The sequence below is a fragment of the Rhamphochromis longiceps genome, linkage group LG22 (genome assembly GCF_057381845.1).
Source record: "Rhamphochromis longiceps isolate RC_006_pf linkage group LG22, R_longiceps_female_GT1.1, whole genome shotgun sequence".
Taxonomy (NCBI): Eukaryota; Metazoa; Chordata; class Actinopteri; order Cichliformes; family Cichlidae; genus Rhamphochromis; species Rhamphochromis longiceps.
In genome coordinates this window covers 22,068,918-22,095,222 of record NC_140577.1, presented here as the reverse complement: position 1 = coordinate 22,095,222, position 26,305 = coordinate 22,068,918, and the positions used below count along the sequence as shown (strand labels likewise).

General features: G+C 41.6%; 2 protein-coding genes across 3 annotated transcripts; one reads left to right on the top strand and one right to left on the bottom strand.

Annotated features, from left to right (window-relative positions):
• Positions 1-233: 233 nt before the first annotated feature.
• Positions 234-7,573, bottom strand: trappc3 (trafficking protein particle complex subunit 3). Its single transcript, XM_085396477.1, has 5 exons — positions 7,401-7,573; positions 6,508-6,605; positions 3,578-3,677; positions 1,973-2,155; positions 234-852 (listed from the first exon to the last, which is right to left on the bottom strand). The coding sequence occupies exons 1-5, from the start codon at positions 7,440-7,442 to the stop codon at positions 733-735; spliced, it is 543 nt and encodes a 180-aa protein (XP_085252603.1). The 5' UTR covers positions 7,443-7,573; the 3' UTR covers positions 234-732.
• Positions 7,574-8,146: 573 nt separating this feature from the next.
• On the top strand, positions 8,147-26,259 carry smap2 (small ArfGAP2). Of its 2 annotated transcripts, none has more exons than XM_085396485.1 (9): positions 8,147-8,603; positions 19,567-19,700; positions 20,867-21,031; positions 21,183-21,242; positions 21,934-21,991; positions 22,227-22,384; positions 22,478-22,658; positions 22,760-23,271; positions 23,350-26,259. In XM_085396485.1, exons 1-9 carry the CDS (start codon positions 8,498-8,500, stop codon positions 23,473-23,475), a joined length of 1,500 nt encoding a protein of 499 aa, XP_085252611.1. In that variant the 5' UTR covers positions 8,147-8,497; the 3' UTR covers positions 23,476-26,259. The 2 variants fall into 2 exon arrangements, with proteins under 2 accessions (XP_085252611.1, XP_085252610.1); XM_085396484.1 differs by having other exon boundaries at positions 8,148-8,603; positions 22,757-23,271.
• Positions 26,260-26,305: the final 46 nt, after the last annotated feature.

The following is a 26,305-nucleotide window of genomic DNA, read 5'->3' as shown; positions in this document are numbered from 1 at the left end:
CAGGTGTGACAGCCCCAACTGGTGACTTTTCTGCACCCATGCAAATTGCTTCTATGGGCCCTGAACAAACATAAGAGAGAAATTAAGGTCGGTTATTGTTTGCCTTTGCAGAACAGCTCCAAAGAAATAACTTCCACAGTACACTGAAACATTTAGTGTGTTTGTGTAAGAAAGAGCTTGGTTTAAAGTGTTCAAGGTCCCCAAGCAGGCATGTTAGAAGGTTTCAAATCTCATAAATGGATGAGAAAAGCATCGCATCAAATATGTCACTTTTACTGAACATCATCATAAATTAACATGCCAAATAATTGGCAGCAATAAAGTGTGATTTCATTAAAAACAAAGAAGATAGACCAAAAAAAACCAAACAAACCAAAAAAAAAAAGAAAAACTTGGCATAAGACTTACTCGCCTTGTGCCGATCAAAAATAAACGAAACACTTTATTCATGAGAAAAAGATGTCAACGGGAGTCTTTAAACATGGGTTAGTAACAAATAAATGGTCAAACTGAAGCTACGAGTCGATTCAGGTATTTTTAGTGAATCATCCATCAGCCTCTTATGCTCACATCGACTCGTAGAGATGTTATGTTGCCAGAAAAGTAACCATCCTGTTAAAGTTGAGCATGCGGTCTGATGGTGTGAATCGTGTTCATCTTTTAAAGTGTGAAAGTGTTCTGTGTTTAAATCAGTCCTCCCTCTGTGGGATGCAGGTGATCTCTGCGTTTCCATCACTCGTCTCCCGCAGGCAGGTTTTCTTCAATCCTCTTAATGAACTTCATGCGGATTTCTGTCACACTGTCCCCTCTCAGAGTGTCCTGGGCAAATTTCACATCCACCGCCATCTGGACCTAAACCACATTCATAAAGATTTTGTTTTAAAAAAAACAAAAAGGAAGACAGACTTTTATCCTCATTTGTTCATTTTCCACTATTAAAGTTGTGGTCAGAAGTTGTATCTCATCATGGGCATGAATGTTCATCAGGTTTTATGTCCACAGCAAGTTTTACATTGTCATAGATTGACAAGGTGCTGACCAGGAAAGAAGCACCTGCTCCAAAATCAAGCAGCTTTCGGAAGAAAAGTATAATGTGAGATAAGACAAAGTTTGAGCTATGTGGCCACAATGACAAGAGATGTGTTAGGCTTTCAAATCTAAGAGCACGGCGCCTACTCTCAAGTATGGTGTTGGCAGCAAAAAAAAAAAAGGAGCATCATGCACGAGTGAAGGAGGACAACTATCTCGAAATTTTTCTATTTCACCTAGAATCAAAATCTTGACTGTTGAAGGCTGGACACAGCTGGGTGTTCAACAAGACAATGATCCCAAACACACAACAAAACTGGTGTTGGAATGGATAAAGCTGGCCAACATTAACATTCTGAAAACTTCCCAAAACTCCACCCTGGGGGGGCTGTAGCTCAGGAGGTAGAGCAGGTCACCTACTGATCGGAAGGTTGGTGGTTCAATTCCTGGCTCCTCCAGTCTGCATGTCAAGTATCCTTGGGCAAGATACTAACCGATGCATCCATCGGAGTATGAATGTGTGTGAATGTAGCACTACTTGTAGAGAAAGTGCTCGTGAGAATGGGTGTGATTGGGTGAATGTGGCTTGTTGTATACAGCGCTTTGAGTACTTTGGGAGAGTAGAAAAGCGCTATATAAGAATCAGTCCATTAACCCTATTGGAAATTTGTGGACTACACTTAAAAGCCAGGTCTGTGCCAGAAAACCAACCAATTTAAATAAACTCTACCAATGTATTTATATATGTATTTGTTTGAGCCTGTGTGGATTAGAGGAAATCCAAAATAAAATTGGTAGTAGACATCATTAAAGATGTATGCCATCATTTTACGGCATAAACTAAATGTAACTGTGCACTGGAACCATATCACCATTGTTTCTTTATATTTTTTCCATACATCCTATACACGCGGCACCTTAAAACTTCTGAGGTTTATCTTACCATCTCCAGGGCTCCTCTGAGGACGCCGCACAGAAGGTTGGAGTAGATGAGTGTGCTGTGGTTATCTGGCAACTCCACAAAGTCTACCAGTGGATTATTCTCGAGGATAAGGGAAAACTCATCTCCTGCAGGGCTCCAGTTGGTCACGCTTGGGGTGATTCCTAGGTACATTTTAAAAGCAACCTAATGAAGACCCCAATATTAACAACAGAGGAGAAAAAGGGAAAAAAAACATTAATCATTTACAAATATTTTCTGATAAAGTCATCAGTTTTTTTGGCTTTTGTTCTTCTTTATCACTTTTTCATAGAGGGAACGGCAGGCTTTCTCATTTTCTGACAAATAAAATTTCAATGGCGCAAACAAAATCCCAGTTGCACGCTCCAATTCCAACATTAAGCTGGCCTGGGCAGATTTGCACTCATATGTAAAATGTTTGCTGTCCTTATTCCAGTTTTTAAACATCACTAGCCACAGAATAATAATGAAAATATGATCCACAGCTGTAGAAAATCTGTTGTGACCACATAACAGACCTCTTCTGCGTCTATTTAACTGAAGAATTGCTGAGGTGATTTCAGAGTTTAGCTAGAGGTCACGCGATATCCTGAAGCAGTCATTCACTGCACCTTCCAAACCGCTGTCCCATAGTGGTCCTCCATTTACAGAGCTGACCTCTCTCTTCATGACCACGAGCCAGGTCCCTGAGCTGGAGTGTTGTTAATTCTGTGGAATGACTCCCTTTGCACGCAGATGTAACACCTCGAAAGCAACTGAAGAGGCTCAACGTGCCCGAGAGCCGCCTTCCTGGTCTGTCTGTGTCCTTTTGTCACAAGGAAGTCATATGGAAAAACTGACAGCCAGGTGACTTAGTATAAAACCAGACTCAGTTATGCAGCCCTGTTGCCAAAGCTGAACAGAGACCCATTTTGTTAACTTCCAGCTATTTTAACAACTATGCATGATTCACATTTGAAAATAATTCTTATTTTTCTTATACTGGGCCTTGGTAAAGCACATCACTACATCTACTACACGAACAATAAACAAATAAATAAATTGTTCCTTTTAAGGCCTGTAACCTTCTAATTGGCTGCCGCTCACTACCAGAAAGTTTGAATAGCAGGTGGGTGTGGTTTCTGTGCTCACAGCCAGTATTTAGAGCCTTTGGTTCATAGGGATTACTCTTAACTTGTTACTTTGGCCATGACAAATGTGAGCGTCTATGATAGCAACAGCAAATATGTTAGAGAAAATAAGGAAAAGCTTAACAGGTTCTCTTTCAAAATAAAAGTCCAAAGATGGCAAACCAGAGATGTTTCACTGAATTTGCATCACATTTCACATCGGATCATTTCTACACACTCACACGAATGTGATTTTAGCATAAAGTTTAGAAATATGCTTCATTCTGTGTTTTGAGCTTTTCTTGTCTACTTACCCCTTACCCTGACACTCTTTCACCCATCCTGTGTTAGGGTGTTTTATTAGAAATGTTCCCTCTAATCTGTCCCTTCTGTCCCTTCCTCCCTCTCCTATTTCCCTCTGTCTATCTTGGGAGAAGTCCATGGTCATGCTCTGATTGGTCTGGAACCTTCCAGTTACCTTAGCAATGACATCGGCTGTTTCTCGGAAATCCTGACACCTGCCGATGCTTGAGCGTGCCAGGAAGTCCTCGATCAGACGCACACCAATGTTATAACCCCTGTGGAAGTCAGAACGTCAGAGAGAGAGAGAGAGAAGTGGGTAAGAGACAAAGTCATGTTTTCTTTTTATATTAAAGGAAAAGTAGTTGGGGGGAAATGACAGGCTAACCTGCGCAAACTGTAAAGCCAAGGCAGACAGCTTCAAATCCTTCAAAATATTTTTGGTTCATATACTTGCCAAATAATGACATTTCTGATTAAAGAGTCCAGACAACTTAACCTAACAGCAGAGTCTGAAGCCAATGGCTGCATCCCAATCCTAACATGGTCCGTCTCTAACCAGCTGGATGGCATCTGGCAGATTGGGCAGTGCAGATTCACTGCCTTCTAAGGCCAGGTAAGACGAGCCCCGTCCTGACAGCTCAGGGTTACCGCACAGCCAGAGAAACAAAGTACATCCAGTCCAAAGGTCTGTCAGCATGACAGGATAATTTAAATTTCTTAAGTTAGAAACCAATCATTTTGTCTTAATCTTATTCTGGGGTGATCGTGGCTCAAGAGTTGGGAGTTCGCCTTGTAATCGGAAGGTTGCTGGTTCGAGCCCCGGCTTGGACAGTCTTGGTCGTTGTGTCCTTGGGCAAGACACTTCACCCGTTGCCTACTGGTGGTGGTCAGAGGGCCCGGTGGCGCCAGTGTCCGGCAGCCTCGCCTCTGTCAGTGCGCCCCAGGGTGGCTGTGGCTACAATGTAGCTTGCCATCACCAGTGTGTGAATGTATGTGTGAATGGGTGGATGACTGGATGTGTAAAGCGCTTTGGGGTCCTTAGGGACTAGTAAAGCGCTATATAAATACAGGCCATTTACCATTTACCATTTATTCTGGGGGAGTACTGTCTCCTGCTTGGCATTCCTAAGATTCTTCTGTCTTAATATTAAATATTTGCTTCTTCAAAAGACCCCATCCAAAGAACTTACAAGAGGAGAAGCAGCAGTGTAAGAAATGAAATCCGATAAGACTACGTCTTTGCTCCATTTTGTGTCAAGCTATGTTATGAACTGAAAATAGGAAAACGCTTAAAGAGTATAATGAAGCTGTCAGCTATAAAGAGTCACCCAAGAGGCTTCAAAAATCCCAAAGGATGCATGATTGAGAGCATCCACTGAAAACCACAGGCTCAACATATGCGAGACAGAAGAACTGAACTTTGTTACAGATAAATACTCATGTACAGAATACTCGGCAATACCTTGTCATCAGCATTGTACTTCCTGTGATACGTTCAAAATTATGTATGATGTTATAAATTGTGTGTTTATTGCATTATGGCTTTGTGATGCACACCTGCACATCATAACAGTTATGTAGTGAGTTTCAGCGGCTTGGAATTATCTACCAGAAGAGCCAGGTTTATGTTTCTTAATGTATCAAATTAAACAGGCTGAATGATAGCACATACTTAATGGTACATAGATGAACTTATTAACTATAAATTAAACAAAGGGTGCCTTTGTTTTGACCTCAGATCATCAGATTGAGATGATCTGAGGTTTGGGACATGGTACTTAATCCTGCTGGAAAAAACCATCAGAAGATGGATACACTACACATTACTACATCACCAGCTTGATGCCGGACTGATCCATGCCTTCATGTTATTTAATAGCTTATCAAGCTTTTACGAGCTTAAAAGTCAGTTTTCTGTGTCACAAAAGTGGCTCTCTTTTTACCTAGCTAAATCACCGTGGTAACTTATGCTGAAGACCTGACCAGGTTATGTTCCAATTTTCAGTTTAAAATAAGCTGGATGGACCATGTTCGCACAGGTTTTTTAATTTGGTGCCAAATCTCTTTTACATTGCTGGAATTGCAGCTACCAGAACAAAACACATTCATTTCACTTTCCTCTGCTGACAAAGTAAAATGATTTCCACATCTCCTTTGTTAGGCTACAGAACAGAAACCTTTAATGTTTAAATGGAACTAGTTCAAAGATTCAAAGCTCAAATGTGCCGCAGTCACCTTTAAAATAAATAGCAGCACATGGAACTGTTTATTTACCGCTGTGTGAAATAAATCCCAAGATTAATGTTCTTCAGTAGCATTCTCTTTGTGACAATGGTGCATTTTACTGGTATATTTTTAATCACCATTTTATGATCATTATCTGAGAATCTGTCTCTTATTGCAGTAGGTGATACTCACTTTGTGTGAAAGAAGAGTCACATGACCTGTAAAATCACTATTTTTATGTAATCATTCACATAGCAGAGCAGAAACCCAGCTTAACAGAAAGGTGGTAAAAAGCACTGTGGTGGCTATTTTCGGTGACTGGGGCTTTCGACTGTGTCAAGCCAGCTAACACAGAAAAAGCGCTGTGCTTTTGAACTTCTGCTGCTGTATCCCAGTGTTTGACACACCGTGTATTCACAGATGCTCTTCTACATACCTTGGTGGGAACAAGTGCTTATTTGAGTTACTGTTGCCTCCCTAACAGCTTGAGACAGGATAACCTAAATGAACTGAGGTGTGATTGGCTGATTAGGAATTTGTGTTGAAGGGCAGCAAATAGGTGTACCTCATAAAGTACCTAGTTACTGTTTAAGTGATGGAAAAGTTTACCTTCTGTGTTTCTAATTAAGTAATGCTTTTTTTGTTTCACACAGCAAGTGCATTTAACAGTATTTACACAATTTTCAACCGACAGCTGGGTGTGAGCCCCAAAAGAGGATTTGGCAAGACTCGAGCTTAATTCAAAGTTTGTTATTCAAATGGTCACAAATTGAAGCACTAATGTCTGTCGGTTGTGCTTTAAAAAAAAATGCCTTTGCTGTATGTGGAGCAAATGGTTCGTTCAAAGACAGGAAAAATCCTGCTTGAAAGAGTACTCACATCTTATCCAGCTGTTTATTGACCTCCTCATCATTCTCATAGTCTTTACAAAGCTGGGTGACCAGGGCCCCATAAGTCAGTGTGAACAACTCCGAGTTCTAAAAAACAAACAAACAAAAAACCAACAGAAACCACACAGATCACATGTTATGTTTGCCACACACAAATCTGGACAAATGACAACCTTTTTACCAGCAAGAAAAGCCTATATAAAAATTTTTAAGTTAAATAATAATTTGGGGATGGGATATTTTTGAACATCTAGAAGTTAAACAGATCGTCCCAGGGCAGCTCCTAGAATTGAACTAACGTTTGATGCCAGCTTAGGATTGAATAACGTTTCATTAATATGTGGCACATTTTTCTATTGCTGATCTTTCAGTTTTCACACCAAACTTTAAAAGCTATACAGATCTAATGCTATGACCATAAAATAACTGTTAAGATTATAGCCACAGCTGACATGAATGACCTGTCACGGCACAGGAGCTACGATACCTGCTTGGAAAATAGTGTTTTAGCGTCGTTTTTAGAAAGGTATATTACAGTTTTAGTCAGCTCAGTTAATAAATTGCAAATTCATATACGTTCAACTGAAAAATCCTTTAAGAAATAGCTTTTAAATGTGTTTTTGTGTTTTGTTGTCATAGCTTAGCTTGTAGCTCCACTTCCTGTCAAAGCCAAACCCGGCATTAAGCAACAGTGAAATAAATGTTAAACAGGTACAAATATACCTCTTGTACCTAGCCACACGTGCAAGATAAATATGCATAATTTGGCGAGTAGCTCAGCTCAGAGACATGAGTGAGTTGTTAATTTAGCCTTACAGCCACGGTTAGCATCCTGCTAGCTAAGCTTGCTATGTTGCCATTAATCCTGTGGGAGTCGCCTACCATCTTCTTGCTGTCTGTTGCCCGGTTGGCTTGTCTGGACATTGTGACGGGTGTTACGGGCTTACACAGGTGGTGCACTCGATATTAATCCTTTATTTATTTGATTCGGGCTAAGCAGTTATTTCCGTAATCGCCTGTTTAAGTCGCTCTCGCTGTATCAAGCGTCATGAGATAGAAACATGAACTTCCGGTCTTACTTAAAAGTAAAAGCTTTATTGCGGGAAATTCGCGAGTAAACCATTGAAACTAAAGAAAACGGTGCAATGAGGAATAAAAAGCCTTTAAAATTACACTCTGTTGTTCCCGATATTTAGACAAATGTAGCCTCTTATGTATAACACCAGATAATACACTTTATTTTGAAAGAAACCCATTTTTTCCTACAGTTTTAGGGGTGTGTTTGACGCAGTTTTTGTTCAGCTGCTTATCTTACCGCCCTCTGGCGTCTTGGAGGGGAACCGAGGACCGCAAATTCTTGGTCTCAACAAAATCTTCCCATAATTGACCACACGATGGCGATATGGGCAATATATTGATAAATTGGGAGTTTTAAAAGCCTGCTTTATAAAATTGTAAGATTCCTTGACAAATAATTTAAACCTATAGTCGTTAAAAAAGTTTTTTCTCAATAAGTGTAGTGATTACTCTTGCTCATAACATAACTTTTAACTCTACAGATATTGTCCGTGTGTGAAAGAGAGAGAAAGTGAGGGAGAGGGAGAGGAAGAGAGAGGGAGAGAGAAAGACGGAGGAAGGGGGTTCACACACACAGAGAGAATATAGTAGTGATAGGTAACAGATGTGCTTCAAAGTCAGCATCACATTTTAAATCTCAGACATCACATGGCATCCTCTTCGTCCTGATTGGGGGTATTTTCACCTCGAATAAGCCGCATGCTGGTTGGTTGAAAGGCAATCATCCCATCGTCGTGAAGCAAACTCTGCGCTCCACGGCGAGGAAGAGGAAGAAGAGGGACGGCGGAGCAGATCGCCCGTGCTCACACTTTCCTTTTTTTTTTTTTGTTAAGGGCTCGTTTGGCAATAGCCGGCACAGACCGCAGGAACTGTTGTGTTGGTGGTGGTGGTGGTGGAGGAGGATGATGACGGGCAAATCTGTGAAAGACGTTGACAGATACCAGGCTGTCCTCAACTCTTTACTGGCGCTGGAGGAGAACAAATACTGCGCTGACTGTGAATCGAAAGGTAGGTGATTTCCATCAGGGTCATGTTTCCCCGGGTTTTGTGCCCGAGGCGCGCGCCCGGCGCTTGAATCGACCCTCTTTGATCGTTTACTACGCTGGAAAAAAAAATGCTGCACTGCATTCATCATCCCTCGGCCAATTGCATTGTACTATGGTGCAAAGACGTGGAGCCACATCCTTACACGGCTGGAGCATGGCATGCAGTTACATCATGCCAAGCTACCTCAAGTAATAGGATCTAAAAAGGGTTTAAAGGGTGAGAACTGCGTGGCGGGATGAAGTGAGAAAATGCGCTCATTAGTGAAAATGACTCCAGCTATCGCCGCTCAGAGATGGAGTTGAAGGCACCTGTGCTGACTTTGAGTCACCCTGAACACACTGTTCTTGCAGACTGGGAGCAGGCAGTGAAACCCAACTCTTAACAAAGAGGCACTGCAATGTTCTTACAACACTGAGCTGCAATTCTCAGTGATTACCTATATAGCAAGGAGACTTATTGAGTTGCTTGATTGTAGTGGAGCCAGGCTGTCTTTTTATACACTGAATCACCATAATCAGACTGTCAGGTGTTCTGTGTGTTCATTTGTGTGTAGCCTCAAGGAGGCCTTGAACCTTTATTTTTGCCATAGGGGTGGGTAAACACTGGTGTTTTGGTCGCAAATACACTCAGTCAGAGTCTTGAGTCAACAAACAGACTATTCAAAGGTTGCTCTTTATTTGGTTTTCGGATGAGCCATCAACAAGTTGATGAGGCCGTGGGGCTGTTTCCTTATGTTAGTTAAAGAGCTCTTTCATATTTTTCTGGAAAAGGAATGTTTTTGTTTACATGCATGTTGTGTGGGCCTTGTGGGTGGATTCTGTAGAGCATACAGCCGGTGTTGGGCTTATCGAGATCAACATCACTGACTCTAAATGTTTGAAAGGAAGCGCTGTGTGTACACAAATCACTGTAACGCAGGAGGACACCCTTGGTAAATACAAACTTTGAGAATGATATGTGTAGACAGACCCCAGTTTAAAATGGGAGTATTCACTATATATGCGAAAGTTACTGACCACTTGGCAAACATTAAAGGCAACCATCAGAAGATGGGCACACTGGGGTCATAAAGGGATGGACATGCTCAGGAACAGCACTCTAGTAGGCTGTGGTGATTTAAACGATGCTTAGTTGGTATGAAAATATTCCCCACGCAGGATGGATCCATGCTTTCATGTTGTTTCTAGCAAACTCTGACCCTAACATCCAAATATTGCAGTAGAGATCTCGATTCATCAGACTGGGCAACATTTTTACGTCTTCTGTTGTCCATGTGTGGTGAGCTTGTATGAATTGTAGCCTCAGTTTCCTGTTCTCAGCTGACAGGATTTACACCCAGTATGATCTTCTGTGGTTTGAAGTACATTTGCTTCAAAGTTTGTTGTGCCTTCAGAGATGCTGTTCTGTATACCTTGGTTGTAACGAGTGATTCTTTGTGTTTCAACATTAAATCTGTCTGGCCATTCTCCTCAAACCTCCAACATCAACAAGGTATTTTCAGGCAGAGAATTTATGGTCAATCTTCTGTTTACAAGGGGCAACCAATCAGATTTGGCTTGTCTCAGACATAGGAAGATCTAAATGAAGATAAATAAGGATTATTCTGAACTCTGATTCATGCAAAGCTACTTTAGCAGAGTCCAAGACTAAAAACACAGACTTAGTAGTGAGCATATTAGTATCCTTTTTTTTATAATAATACCGAATTCTATGCAAAGTTTTGCCTTAATAAAAAAATCTAACATCTATAGGCTAAACTGTATAGTCAGCTAAGTCTATACAAGTTCAAGTGTGTAATTAAAGCTTTAGAAAAAATCAGTTCCAGCTGTCAAGTCAGTACAGCACATCATCTGTCCTGGGAGGATGTTAATACTGTATCTAATTTGTGATAGACATTTTTTTCCTTTTAAAACACATTTGTACATTACTTTAGTAAGATGACATGTGACCACAAGGTCTTAGTTGTATTTAAACTGAATAAGTCACCAGATCTATGAATACAACAACGCAGGGTTTTGTTAATGTTCCTATTGCCTTTGGGTGCTCTTTTAAACAAGATATTTAGAAGTGATGCTGTTCGCCTTCAGGCAAACACACTCGTGACTGCTCAGTGGACAGTTTGAAAACAGCACAGTATGATTGGGCTCCTGCAGCTTATTTACATACTGTTTGAAGGCTCGGACGCAGACTTCAGAAGCACAGAGAATAAATGATATCTTAGAAGATTATATTTGCATATGTGATGCTAATACGATGCTAATTTTATGACTTTTTACTCCCAAATCAGGCACATGTGGAGAGAGAAAGGGTATTTAAGTTAGCTACACAAGTTTGATTACTACTACGTTTCTCCTTTTTCTTGCATATTAAAATCATGGTCACAAAGGCTCTCTTGGTGTGAACTCTTTAGATTTTCAATGTAAGAGCTCGACATCCCTGCCAACCACACCCACACACACGAACAAAAACATGTTTTCTGTCAAGATTTCACACATTACAAAATCTTTGTACAATTTGCTAAAAGGGTGTCCACACAGGAAGGCTCTTGCAGCAATGTGACGAGCAGTGACCGTGGGATGACAGTAAAAATTTGAATTGTGGTCACAACAGGAAAAATAACCACTGGCGAGTAAGGGAATTAACCACCAATGGGTTTAAAGAAAATGACTGACATGTGACTGTGTGATTCATGAGTACACCCTGGACAGGTTGCCAGATCTTATTATTTTTGATTTTTAAAATATAATGTTTTGTTCCAAAATAAAAAATTTTCCAGTAAATATGAATACAGTTTTAAAGAACAGCAAATATTATTTTGTTATAAAAAGCTTTTATTTTGAAAGGTTACAAAGTCCTGGCTGACTCTGTGATCTGAGCTGATGCTCAGAGAGTGTTTTTTACCTCTTTGCTGAGTAGTGCATTTCTCAAAACTGTAAGTACAGATTCCAGACTACACACTCGAGTCGTGCACAGCCGCACAAGTGCACACCTCAAGCACATTAGTGCCCTCCCCTGCCCTCTCTCTCTTATCAGGTTTTCTTTTTTATTTTTGGCCATATGGCTCGTGATGGGGTTTGGTCTAATCTTGTTTGCACCTGATTGCCGTTGCACGTTCATCACCTACCTCTCTCCCTCCCTCCCTCCCTCCCTCTCTCAGGATGATCAGAGAGGAAGTGGTGTGGTGTATGGAGCCAAGAACGTGTTTATTCCAGCGAATGCAAACACACAACAGCAGCACTCTCAGACATTCCCCTGTCTATTATATACTGCGCCGCTTAACAATATCTCTTTCTCCGACTGTAGATTACTGCCTGTGCGCCGCAAACTTCCTGTCTCTGTCTGTTTCTCTGGGCTGAATGACTTTGTGTGCTATTTGTTTATTTATTTCTACCACTTCCTCATAAAGTCACACCCCTCCAGTAAATCCTTAATACTGCCAGGAAATAATAAAGAGACAGGGGGAGAGGCAGAGGGTTAGGCAGGGTGCATAATGTAGTCAACACTTCAACCTCTGGCTTCAGTCTCAAGGGGCTGTGTACATGTGCGTGCATGTGTGTGCATGTGTGTTTGAATGAGCATAAAAGCATGTCTCCCTTATTGTCTCTATTGTACTTGTGTTTACTCATGCTGGGCCCTGGTTGCTGTGGTGATATCACCTGATGATGCCAGGCTGTCTACCTCTACCATGAGCTCTCAGTCCCCTCCTCCCCTCGGACCCTTTTTAATCTCATCCAATGAGATGTCAGCAGAGATTTCCATTCAGAGAAGAAGGTTATTGGACGTGTGTGTCGGTGTGTGTTTGTTTGCGCGTGTGTCCTTGGCTGGCACAAAGTACAGAGCCTCAGTACCAGAGAGAGGGTGGCACCGTGCTACATTGCTGTGCGCACAACTCTCTAATACACAGCGATGGCCAGATTAAGCTGCAAAGGGCTTTGGGACAAATAAGCTGCTGGGTCCCTTTTTAACAACCCTGATCCTGCTTTTACACCTGCAAATCGTATCACTGCGCAGGAGGACACACGCGTCTCGTGCTAGTGACAGCGTGACAGGATGTAAACATTAAGGGAGTCCTTCCTCAGCTGAGCTGTAATGTTGTCAGCTGCATGCTTCCTTACCAAGAAAAGGACTCATACCAGAAACTGCTCACCGTAGTGTTTTGGAGTAAATGGGTCACGATTTCTGGAAAAAGATGCTACTGTTGAGTTAGTAAGCAGTTTTTAACCATGTATTTCCATTATAATGAAAAGAAGGCACAGCTAACATCACCAAAACTAGTTAACTTTATTAACACAGAATATCAAAACAGAGGAAAAACCCATACATTTGCTTTTGGTGTGAACTATCCTTTTAAGAATGCTGAATATGTAAGCGCCAGCTTAGCAATCGCTAAGCAATAGTGGGAAGGAAAAAGTGTCGTTTTAGCAGGAAGAAACCTCCGGCACAACCAGGCTCAAGGAGCTGCAGCCATCTGCCATGACTGGCTGGGGGTGAGAGGATGGAGACACAGGACAAAAGATACACTGTGGAGGAGAGCCAGAGATTAATGATTAAATGCAAAGTGGTGTATAAACACAGAACGAGTGAAAAGAAAATCAGTCTGAGGCTGAGCTGGGCTCTTAGAGAGTTCTTGTACATTGAAACTTTGGCCATTTTTAACATGAGCACTGACCACTGTAACAATTTATAGGATAAAACATAAAGATATTGCCCCTCCGTAAGACTATCCTAAACACGACTTTTCTCGTGGCCCCTGAGTTGCCCGTTTGGACTGATTGGTGATTCAGCCTTATACAACCATGTAGGAAAAACACACAAAAGTATAATAAGGTCACACGTCAGTCTGCTGGAGTTTTTTATCTGTGAATTGGCCGCACAGGAAGCAGACAAAATGTCAGGAGCAGCTTAAAGAGAGCAGTTATTAAAAACCTAAAAATCATATAGCTGTGAGCTCCTCAAAGGTAAGTTATGTCACATGAATTGTGCTGTTACTGTTTCACCGGGTGATAAATTGGTTCTAAGGATGCGTTTTAGTTCTATAGATAGTGGTTATCTTAGTGTAGGGGATTGCTCTAATAGCTAAGCAAATAACACAGATGACTACTCAGCACAATAACCTTATAACATTTCAGGGGATAAAAACAATATGTGGGCAATAAGATTAAAAAAGACATAAAAGCAGGACTAAAAATTTGGACTACCTTACTCATCTTTTTATATGTAACACTGTTCGACCTCAATTACTCACCTGCAGGATCACAGTCATGATGTTTGCATGGTAACACAGATGGTGGGTGTGCCTTTTGTAAATTATCAATAGGTTCCATCTGCTTGGTTCAGATTTGGGTCACTGGGTGGCTCCAGGGTATCTGGATTGGTTTAGATGCTAATGGGCTAGAGAGTAAGGGACAAAGGGGTGTATGCATGAGTGTGTGTTTTGTGTGGCGGCGGAGCAGGGCATGGGATCCGCTGATGGCTGAGATGCTCCGTGGGATTAACTGGGTACATGCAGAGAGCACCATTTATCCTTGTGGGATGTAGGCTAATGGACCATATGTACCTGCTCATGAACAAGTGTGTATGTGTGTGAGAGTCGGTGGACCAGTGTATTTGTGTAACGTGTGCACCTGTGTGTTTGTAACTGTAAGGATTCAGACAGGGTTTTTAACAGAGATGTGTTTAAGATGAGAAGTTAATGACTAAGTCGCCAGAAATGGTATGGAAAAGCATTCAAATACGTGTGTGTAAATGACAGCGAAGTTCATTACAGATCTCTGTGTGCGCTCTCTGCTCGTCATACCCCCGTTACACCCCAGCAGGACGTCTAAAGTCCACCATTTGATGACTATAAAAATCCCCTCCTGCTTGTCTCTGTTTTTGGCTCTCGCTGTGGCTCTGCCTTCTCCACCCCTAATGTGCTTCAGCCTGCGTGTTTCACAACCATGACCACAGCCATTTTTTTTTATTTAATTATTTATTTAGTTTTGCCAGGGTGATTCATCAGTTGTCTCTGCTTTTGGATGCTTTTCCGTGTAAAAACTGAGAAAGGGACTTATTACCTGGAGAATTTAATTAGACCTTTAAATGATGTTGGCATTTGCTCTTTTGATCACATCAAGAAAAGAGGACATGTATTCACTGCTGCTGGTGAACGGTGGAGCAGTCTACACTCACTGTGATGCCAGCCACAAAGAAAAAGTGATTCATAGGGATCGTTGGTTCAATCTTTTCTTCCCTTTTTAGACGTCTCCTCCACCTACTTCCTTGTATATCTGTTCAAAGCACCTGTAGGTGTGCAGTGCTGCCGGACAGACGCACTGCATATGGGTTCTTACTCAAGCATAGCATTGATTGGAACAAGAGAAGGCTGCTTCTCTGTGGTGTGCAGGTGTGATCTGCCTTAAATGTAGCCTTCATCTGTGTGCTCTTTCTGCTCCCCCGGCTCACCGGATCAGCGCACTCGGGTGCACACCTGAGGACCATGACTCCAAACATTCATAATACCCAGCTGGAAGCAGATTAAATCTTCGCATGAGGGGAGAAAAATAACAGGCAGTGTATGGAAAAAGGACTCTGAAGCCATGCTAGCAGCTCAGTTGAACTGTATAACAGCGCTTTTAGCTAAGTGCTAACGTCAAGATGCTAACAGTGACGGTGCTGATTTTTACTGGGTATGTTTATCGGTTTAGCATGTAAAGGCTGATTTGGACTTTTGTGGTGAATCTTTGTAGAGCCTATGACCTACATACAGTGGCTTGCAAACGTATTCGGCCCCCTTGAACTTTTCCACATTTTGTCACATTACAGCCACAAACATGAATCAGTTTTATCGGAATTCCACATGAAAGACCAACACAAAGTGGTGTACACGTGAGAAGTGGAACAAAAATCATACATGATTCCAAACATTTTTTACAAATAAATAACTGAAAAGTGGGGTGTGCGTGATTATTCAGCCCCCTGAGTCAATACCTTGTAGAACCACCTTTTGCTGCAATTACAGCTGCCAGTCTTTTAGGGTATGTCACTACCAGCTTTGCACATCTAGAGACTGAAATCCTTGCCCATTCTTCTTTGCAAAAGGCCAACTTTGTGCGGTGCATGACTAATAGTTGCCCTATGGACAGATTCCCCCACCTGAGCTGTAGATCTCTGCAGCTCGTCCAGAGTCACCATGGGCCTCTTGGCTGCATTTCTGATTAGCGCTCTCCTTGTTCGGCCTGTGAGTTTAGGTGGACGGCCTTGTCTTGGTAGGTTTACAGTTGTGCCATACTCCTTTCATTTCTGAATGATGGCTTGAACAGTGCTCCGTGGGACGTTCAAGGCTTGGGAAATCTTTCTGTAGCCTAAGCCTGCTTCAAATTTCTCAATAACTTTATCCCTGACCTGTCTGGTGTCTAGATCCAATCGAGAATCTGTGGCAAGATCTGAAAACTGCTGTTCACAAACGCTGTCCATCTAATCTGACTGAGCTGGAGCTGTTTTGCAAAGAAGAATGGGCAAGGATTTCAGTCTCTAGATGTGCAAAGCTGGTAGAGACAGACCCTAAAAGACTGGCAGCTGTAATTGCAGCAAAAGGTGGTTCTACAAAGTATTGACTCAGAGGGCTGAGTAATTACGCACACCCCACTTTGCAGTTATTTATTTGTAAAAAATGTTTGGAATCATGTATGATTTTCGTTCCACTTCTCACGTGTACACCACTTTGTATTGGTCTTTCACGTGGAATTCCAATAAAATTGATTCATGTTTGTGGCTGTAATGTGACAAAATGTGGAAAAGTTCAAGGGGGCCGAATACTTTTGCAAGCCACTGTAAGTGGCCAACACTGTTACTAGTATCCATGCTTGTGCATGGTGCATTATGTGTTATTAATTATTTTGAATGCTGTACCAGCCATGACAGAAACATATTTCTCCGTTCCCTCATGTCCACTCCAGTAGTTTGTTACGGCGTTTGTTACATCTTAGGGTTTCAGAGGGGTGTGCGGTTTTGAGTTGTGTTACAGTGTAACACAGAAGTAAGCGAGGACAAGTGTTCCCTAATTGACAATAAATAGAAATTACAGCTGAATTTTAGTGTAATTCCGTTAATCAAGAAAGAAAAGGTGTGAGGTTGTTCACTGTCAATTACTAGTGGACATGCATGTTCCAGTCACATAGGTGGCTGGCTACCTCCCTTAAGCAGGGGTTGGGAATTAATTTTCCCAAGGGGCGACATGAGAAACTGGGACTGTTGTAAAGGGCCACACCAATAAACTTCTTCTTTTGGCTGCTCAAAGTGGGTTCTGTTTACTAAGGACCCACCAACTTTGAGTTACTTGAACAGAATATTGTCATTTTACACATTATGACTTCCTGATCAAACCTGACTAATTTATCAATGTTTACATTGCATATTATCCAGGTAAGTAAATCCCCAAAAGTTGATTCTGTTCATCTGGACGTAGCGTTTTCAGCGGGAGAAACGTTTGGTCACTCATCCAAGTGACTTCTTCAGTCTCAGCTGACTGCAGGTTTCCCCAATCTTATAAACCGTACATTTGCAAAATCACTGAAACCAGCCCACTGAAGGAACAATGGGCTGGGAGGGCACCTTCATCATAATTATGCAAATTCTCATGACCATTGATCAACAACCACTGATCAAAGCTCATTGATCAAAGACAATTGATCCATGGCCGTGAGCACCATTCACAGAGTTGGGGAATGGCTGGAATCACAGCATTGTAAGATGGCGAAAGATGTAACCTTAGGCCCCCTCCTCGATTCAGAGATGGTCTTTCCCTTTTCGTATGACTCTGCGCTCACACCAGCGTTCCTCCCTGTCCAGGATGTGTACATCCTTATCATTGAAAGAGTGTCCACTGGCCTGTAGGTGTCTATAAGATTGGGGAAACCTGCAGTCAGCTGAGACTGAAGAAGTCACTTGGATGAGTGATGAAACGTTTCTCCCACTGAAAACGCTACGTCCAGATGACAGAATCAACTTTTGGGGATTTACATTGCATAGTTTGTCTACCAGACGGCACTCTACAGCTTCCCTGCTGGCAACATAACAACCAAACAACCATCCGAGGAGAGTCAGACAAACGAGGCCAAATGAGTAAATAAAGAGTTACACGTAACAGATGTTAGGGAAATCTATGTTTTGTGTGTCTAAAGGGACAAAATACAAACGTATAGTGGTTGGGCTCTGCCTGTTAAAGCAAAGTTAAGCTATTGTAACGCATGCCATAATTTCGAAGACATTTCAGCTAAAAGCACAGACATCAGCCTCATAATGATGACTGAGAAGAGGTCAGGTCAGCTATGATTCATCTTCTGAACATCAGGAGCACCTAAACTATGTTTCATGACAGCTGATCTAATTGTTATTATAGACTCGCCTATTTTTTTGTAGAGACATCAGTCAAAACTGTGCATTGCTATAAAAAAAAAAAAGGAGAAACTTTTCAATATGCAAATGGAAAAAGCATTCCCACAAATCGCAGAAAACATGAGGGCAGAAAATAAACAGAAAGGAAGAAATGGAACTGGTGTGAAAGAGATATAAGCAGACAAAGGAGAACATGAGGGAGGCAGCCGTAGTGAGAAAGATAAGAAATGGCGGCTAGAGCACAGAGGGAGCATTAGAATAAGAGATGAGAAGGACAAACTAATTCCAGTGTTCAGGGACTTCAACACTATTGACAGCGTCTCTGTCTTTCTCTGTGTCTGTGTCGGCGTGTACAGTGGCTAAGCAGGCTTTGCAGAGTAATTCTACTATTATTAGCCAGTAGACAGCTAATGCTGCAGCTAGACAGTGAGGAAGACCAGTGCACATGGTGTTTTTTGCATTTGTGATTCGCAGTTTAAAAAGATGGAGAAAACTGAAAACTAACTCTTAATAGTGCAAACAGAATTCTAGTAGGATTCAAGAAGGAGCCTATTCATTGCAGTGTTTTTCTCAGAGGAAAAGAGGAAGGCGCTGCATGTTTTTCCCTTCTCAAACTCGACTTCCCCTTTCATTTGCATAGAATGGCCTTTTCTTAAGCTCTGCACAATGCCTTTATCTGCCAGAAGAGGAGAAATCCAAATCGAAAAGCTGCTCTTCCCCCTAGTGGCGTGAAGGCCACAGTGCACGGACCTGTGGCAGCAGGGTTGCAGGGACTCACAGCAGAGATGGTTTGGAGAAGTGGAGGCAGAGAGTCGCAGAAAGAGATGGAGGCAAGGAAAGAGGAGGAGGGAGATATGGTAAAGATGTAAGAACAGCACAAATATTATCTTTGAAGCTGAGTGCAGTCCCCAAAGAGGATGGTTGCATATCTTGAGCAAAAATAAATAAATAACGATCTCATCTATGATGTTTTTATTTCTTTTATGTTCTGAATATAGAAGAAAGATTTGCAAGCATGCTTTTAAGCTAAAACATATGCAGCATAAGCAATAAACAGGTCTCCACAAAATCTGAGTGGATCCATACGTTTGGCTCAGATCACAGTGCTCCCACACACACAGGCTCTTGATCAAATGAGTAATCATCCCTGCAGGTATCCAGGCCCTGAGTGTGTGTGATTGCTTGTGTGTGTGAGGTGCGTGTTTGTGGGACTTTGTACTCCTCCTCTCGCCTCTCAGTTATGTAGGCTAACTCTCGTATTGGATCCTGTTATGTGTTAGGCCACCGCATGACTTACACAGGATTAGATGTGCTCCCTGCTGAGTTCAGACTCATAATTGAGGTTTCAGACTTGTCTCTTTATAATTGGTCTAAAATTAATTGTTTTTTTTCCCTCATGTTTCTCTAGTCTACTCACTTAGCCCTCTTTCTTGTTTAACCTAAATCTCTTTTATACGTTTAGCTTGGCTTATCACCACCTCCTTGCATCGCTCCTCTGCGAAGACTCTCTCCTCTCCTCTAAATTTCATTCCCCCCGTTGCTCTTCCAGGTCCACGATGGGCATCCTGGAATTTGGGCATCTTCATCTGTATCCGCTGTGCTGGTATCCATCGAAACCTGGGGGTTCACATCTCCAAGGTCAAGTCTGTCAACCTGGATCAGTGGACGCAGGAGCAAGTCCAGGTCAGTGGTCTTCACTATGAAAGTTTCATAACCACTAAAAAACCCAAAAGCTTTTAAATATTGGGTTAAATATTTTGAACTGTCCCTGATTATTAAACGCTATAAATGTTGGCTTTCTTATTTGTTTTTTGGTTGTCTGTTTGTTTTTCAAGTTTCTCTAATTAGCTTAACTGACACTAGCCTGGCTCAAATTTCCTTGTATGGTCATTTCAGACTAGAAGGTGGCTTACAAGGCATGGGTTCTGTTTGTGGAAGCCAAGTGAGGGGCATCCAATCAGAAGAAGGTTGTCTATTAAGGAGTGGCACATTAAAGAGACAGCTTATTTCAGATAGAGGATAAACTAAGGGGATGTATTATGACCCAGTAAAACATGTGTAATGGGGGGCGGGGCGGGGGGCGGTATACTGTGGATATAATCCAAATCACAATCAATCAATTAGCTTAGCATAAGATCGAGAAAAACCACTACTGTTCACTTTTAAACTGGTTACTTAAAAGTTGAAGTAAATAAGATTATTGTGTTAATCAGTGAGTTTGTTTTAAAATGGTCAGACATGTTTGGCTGACTCTGTTTTGAGTCTTTATGGTAAAGCAACACAAATGAAATGTGCTGGTTATATCTTTAGATTTTTAAGTTAAATTTTAAAATAGGTGGTATTGTTCATTGCATAAGACTGTTAACAAGAAAACACCTGTTTTCCCAAAATTCTAAGCTGTTGCTTCTTTTGTGAAAATCTTTCAGAAAGTAAAACCTTTAAATAAAATAGATTTCCATGCAATATAGAGATGGATAGAAAATAAACAACAATATAATTTTTTGTAATTTAGTAATTTTATTCTATGTATATATGCTTATTTTATCTGGTAGTTGGTATTTTCACATACAGTATAACTGACGATTTTCCACCTCCGAGTAGCCTCTTTCTCTTTAGTATGCAGCTCATCTCGTCTGGTCTGATAGACAAGACAGTCAGCGTGATGCTTCTCAGTGTGAGGGGATTTCTTTGGTCAGCACTTTTTCTTTAGTTCTCTACAGCTCTCACTGTAAGAATCCTGCTTTTTCATATAACCGCACTTTAACAAGGACACCTTGGATATTGCATTTGAACATTACTAGATTTCTTTGCAATGTGTCAGTTATTTTGTTCTCCGTTGGTATCCCCAGTGTGTTCAAGAGATGGGAAATGCCAAGGCCAAACGGCTCTACGAGGCTTTTTTACCCGAGTGCTTCCAGCGTCCCGAGACAGACCAGGCTGCCGAGATCTTTATTAGGGACAAATACGAAAAGAAGAAATACATGGATAAAGTCATTGACATCCAGATGCTCAGGGTGAGTCCACACAAACAGATCCACGTGTTTGTTCTTGTGTCTCCAGCAGAATCTGCAGAACAGGTTTGGAGAGTGAATTTCTCTTACTTTCCTGCTACCCTCGACCAACCTTGAGTGTCGTCAAACCAAACCACTTCTTTTCTTTGTGCAGAAAGAAAAGAGTTGTGACAACATCCCAAAGGAGCCAGTTGTATTTGAGAAGATGAAATTGGTAGGTGCATCATTCCATGTTCATATCATAGACCAGAGATTCCATTCTGGCCTTTGTTATCTTGGTTTTGTTTATTATATTGTTGCTAAATTGTTATAAGTTGCTAAATTGATTTAAAAAAAAAATCAAGAGGCAACCAAAGTCTAATGCAGTAGTAGTCAATCGTCGCAACCACACTCCCTGTCTTCAAGCCTGAACAACATTTTTAAAAAAAGGTCCAAAGCTAACCCCCAACCGGTTGCCAGAGATGGTTGCCCCTCCCTGAGCCTGGTTCTACCAGAGGTTTCTTCCTGTTAAAAGGGAGTTTTTCCTTGTCTGATTTTTGGGGTTTTCTCTGTATTTTTGTAAACTCTGTACCTTACAAAACAAAACAACTTGAGTCAACTGTTGTGATTTGATGCTATATAAATAAAATTGAATTGAAGTGATATAAACATTTTAGCATCTGGACAGATGATGCATATTGTAGAACATTCTTGTTGAACTTAATTATCAAATACAGGTCATCCCTGTATTTGAAAAGGCGTCAACAAAAGGCAGAGAAAAGCTGGTAACTTTTATTGTGGTGACTTGAATGGAACAGTCATTTTATACCACTAGTGAGTGTGAAGAGTAAAAGAATCGGCAGACAGACTCATTCGCCAGTGCAGAATTGTTGCATTAATTACACTGATTTTCTCTGTTGTGACAGAAAAAGGACGTCAGCCCAAAGACAGATTCCCAGTCTGTCACAGACCTGCTTGGACTAGGTATTTTGCCTTATGCACCTGCACGCATGCGCTTACACTAACACAGAGTCCAAAAAATTTGCACACCAGGAAACTGCTGTCTTAATATAGAACTGCTTTATGTTGCAAGTCTGCACCTAAAAAGCAAATAAACATGCCAGGCATCTATTTTAGGACAGAAAGCTGAATCTTAATTAGATGAGCTGCTTTGAACGTGGATACCTGAAACGGTTGTTATCATCATTACCTCTATTAGATGCCCCAGCTCCAAGCCCTGTGGTGTCTAATGGTGGAGGATGTGTTCCAGACAGTAATGAGAGCCCAGTGGTGTCTAACGCAGCCCTTGCACACTCTGCCCTGGATCTCTTCAGCTCCCTTGCAGCCCCCTCCCCTGCTTCCTCTACAAAAAGCACGGTAGTAGACAACACACTGTACATGCTATAAGCTGCTGAGTTTTTATTTGCGTACATTCAGACAGACTTTCATCTTTGCCTTGTGTCTGTCCAGTCTGTTTCCAGCACCATGCCTCAGAGCAGAGTGACTGCCTCAGTGCCTGAGAATCTGAGCTTGTTCTTAGACGCAGCACCCAAAGCAGAGGAGGGCACTGTCAAGAAACTATCCAAGGACTCCATTCTTTCCCTGTACGCCTCCACTCCCTCGGTACATGCCAGCAGTATGGCTGCACATGGTAAGAGTTTATAAGATTTCTGTCAGATGTGGTCCAGATCTGGATGTTGACACGGTGATAGTCTGCTCATCGTTATTGGTGTCTGTGATTGCTCTCAGCAGGCTTGTACATGAACCAAATGGGATATCCAACACACCCGTATGGTCCATACCATTCTTTAGCCCAGGCGGGGGGAATGGGAGGCACTATGATGACATCACAGATGGCCATGATGGGGCAGCAACAGAGCGGGGTGATGGCAGTGCCACAAAACAGCATGATTGGAATTCAGCAGAACTGCATGATGGGGCAGCAGAATGGCTTAATGGGCGCTCAGGGTGTCACGGCTCAGCCTAGCGGCATTGTGCCGTCGCCCTACATGACAGGAATGATGGGACAGCAGCAAACTGGAATGATGGTACAGCAGCAGAACAGCATTATAGGACAGCAACAAAGTGGGATGATGGGGCAGCAGCAAACTGGAATGATGGTACAGCAGCAGAACAGCATTATAGGACAGCAACAAAGTGGGATGATGGGGCAGCAGCAGCAGGTTGGGGGTTTGCCCGCATTAACCCAGCAGCAGACTTATGGAGTCCAGCAAGCCCAGCAGCTACAGTGGAACATCAGTCAGGTGTGTGTTTGTTTTTTGGGGTTTTGAAAGTTGTGAGAGGAGTGGATCCGTTGCTAAAGTTCATTTTGTGCCCTTCAGATGACTCAGCACATGGCCGGCATGAATCTTTACAACACCAGCGGTATGATGGGATACAGTGGTCAACAAATGGGAGGTTCAGCAGCTCCAAGTTCGGCACACATGACAGCGCACGTGTGGAAATGAGCTTGTCTATCTGAGATTCGATGGAGCGCCAACGACCCACAAAAGGAGAAGAGAAACGACGTGGATCAGACTCTCCATTAAACATTTTCTGATGCAAGGGAGGAGGAGGAGGAGACTGAGGTGGAGAAGAAGAAGAAGGTTTGAGAAACCACTACTACCTCTCTCTCTCCTCTCTGGCCGCGCTTCCTCTTGCCGTCTCATGCATAGCCATGTTCTGCAGATTTCCATGTTTGCCTTCAGGACCTTTTCATATGACGACTACGACAAGGCGGTTCTGAGGCCACTGGTTAGGACTCCAGAGCTTTCTTTCTGCCCAGCCTTTATGAGAGAGAGCTTGTGTGCAGAAACATTATGAGGGTATCAAGCAGCTGCAGAATTGCACTGTTTCATATTTAATCAGATGGCACTGGGGTTGGCATTGGGGTTAGCCTAGCTTTAAAAGCTCAAATAGACCGAGATATATAATCTGGCAACCTAAATAGGTGGCTCATACTTTACGCCCTACATTACCAGTATTTACCCAACTGATGGGGCGACATTTAGTGATGATATATACAGTGGCCCTGAGAGGTCAAACACACTGCTGCCTAATAAAACACCAGCAAAAATGAAAAATGGTGCAAAATCACACAAAAAATAATTGAAGTTCAATAAAACCCAATGGAAATGGAAAGAAAAACACTGGAGAAGCTAACAGAAAAAAACCAAACAAAACACAACAAAAATGTTTTTGGCTAACAGTAAACGGCTAACAGCAACCATGTACCTACAGTGTCCATTGTGTTTTGTCAGAATTTTTTTTTCTATGTCCGTTATGTTTTAATCAACTTCTGTGGTGCTTTTGCAAAATGTTAATGTTTTGCTGGTGTTTTCTACAGTTGCAGTGCATGTGACCTCTCAGGGCCACCGTAGACATAGCTACATTTTAACAGCAGCCATATTTGCAAAGTGTAGCAGCTACAACTTTATTCAGCCAATTTCAAGTTCGAGATTTAGAGCTTTTCAAAAGTATATTTTCACATAAGTGAGATGAGCTGCTGCTAATTCACTTAATAATCATTAAAAAATATAAAAGCTAGGCTAGCCTAATAGTCCCTTCATGCTGCATGCAGAAGACAAATACGCATAACCATTTTTAGCCACATATATCTAGAAATTCTACTCATCTAACAATATTTAATTCAAGCAACAAATCCTACCTACACAGCCCGTAATATTGATGTCTTCATCTGAATATCTAGAGGGCTTCTTTTAGAATATTTAATCTTCAAATGTCAAAAGTCCAAAACCATATTTTGGGAGACCAAAGATCAACACTAGCTTTACTGTAAGTGGACAGTATTCCTGTATGCTTTTTCCTGTTCAACCACTTAACTAGTGATTAATAGAAAAAAAAACAGCAATTCAGCAGTCCAGCATCACTGTCTTCACTGTGCTGTTCTTTCACCAAGGGTAGGACACTTAAAAAAATAAAAAATAAAAAAAGAAGAAGAAAGAAATAATTTTGCATGCAGTGTCATCAGCGCCCGCACACCTCCAGTTAAGAATCTGCCTGGTGCATTAGTGGCCTCAAATAACGTTGAATGTCTGTAAATAGGAGGTGAACAGAGAAGTGGGAGTAGAAACGGAAAACTTCAAGGTGAAGGTCAGCCGGGTTTCAGATGTTTCCACTGAATTGCATGAAAAGAATGTGTATCTAGCTCTGATTGTATGTACTGTACTGTATGTTTGTTAAGATTTGCGAATGTGTCTCTCTGAATGTTTCTCCCTCTGACAAAGTCTTTGATAAAGACTGACAAAAAAACAATAAAAAAAATGGGTAAAACATGTGCTCTGAATGTGATCTCGGTTGACTCGTTTGATCGCGCGCACTTGTGTTTCGATGTGTTTTTGTTTTTTATATATTCCTCGTCTAGAAACGTGCACCTTGTGTCTCTCGAACGTCTGTGCTCGATGGCATCCTGTGGGTTTCCAGTTTTGCTGTAACGGCCTCACCTTTACGTTGGGGGCAAACAGTGAGCTGTTGTTTTGTTTTTTTCTTTTTGAGAGGGGATGAGAGTATTCAACAAGCTGGCCAAACCACATCGTGAAGCATAAAGCGATTGTACATCCGCAATCTGTCACATCTGTTTTAGCTGATGCTTGTACGCTTCTCCCACACAAACCATCTCTGTGCCCCGATTTCTCTTAAAAGTGTTGCTAAATCTGCCTTTTCTGATGAATGCTTATGGAAATGCTGTGTTTCTGTTATTTTAATTTTATTTGACACTTGTGTTAAGCTGGTAAGATGCTGCTTTTAATGTGAGTGGCAGCAATATAGGAGGTGCCTATGTGCAGCATATAAGGACTTATTTCACAACAGTGTGACAGCAGCAGTCACCTTCTCCACTGAGAGCAACATTTATATAAGAGAGAGCACATCCAGCACAGCAACAGCAAATCTGTCAGTCAACAAAAGCTTCTGGAAAGGCAATGCAAGTCCACCTCTGTGGACGCTAAGGCCTCACCTGAGCTTTTCCATTTGTGATCAGGCTACTTTTTTTTTTTTTGGTCCAATATTTTTTCAGTGAAATAAAAACGAATAAAGGAATGTAACTTTGTACGTACTTGTCGATCAAGATACTGTATATTTTAATTCTTTATCAGAATATCGCTGTATATTATGTTTCTTAAACAACATGTTCTGTATATTAGTTTTTCTTTTCCACATGCTTTGCCCCACTTTACACAATTTCAATAAAATTTAACAATGTATATGTGACATATGATAATTGTCCCCGTGAAAACATGCAAATAAATATTGTTTTCGTTAAATTTTATGTTGTTTTGT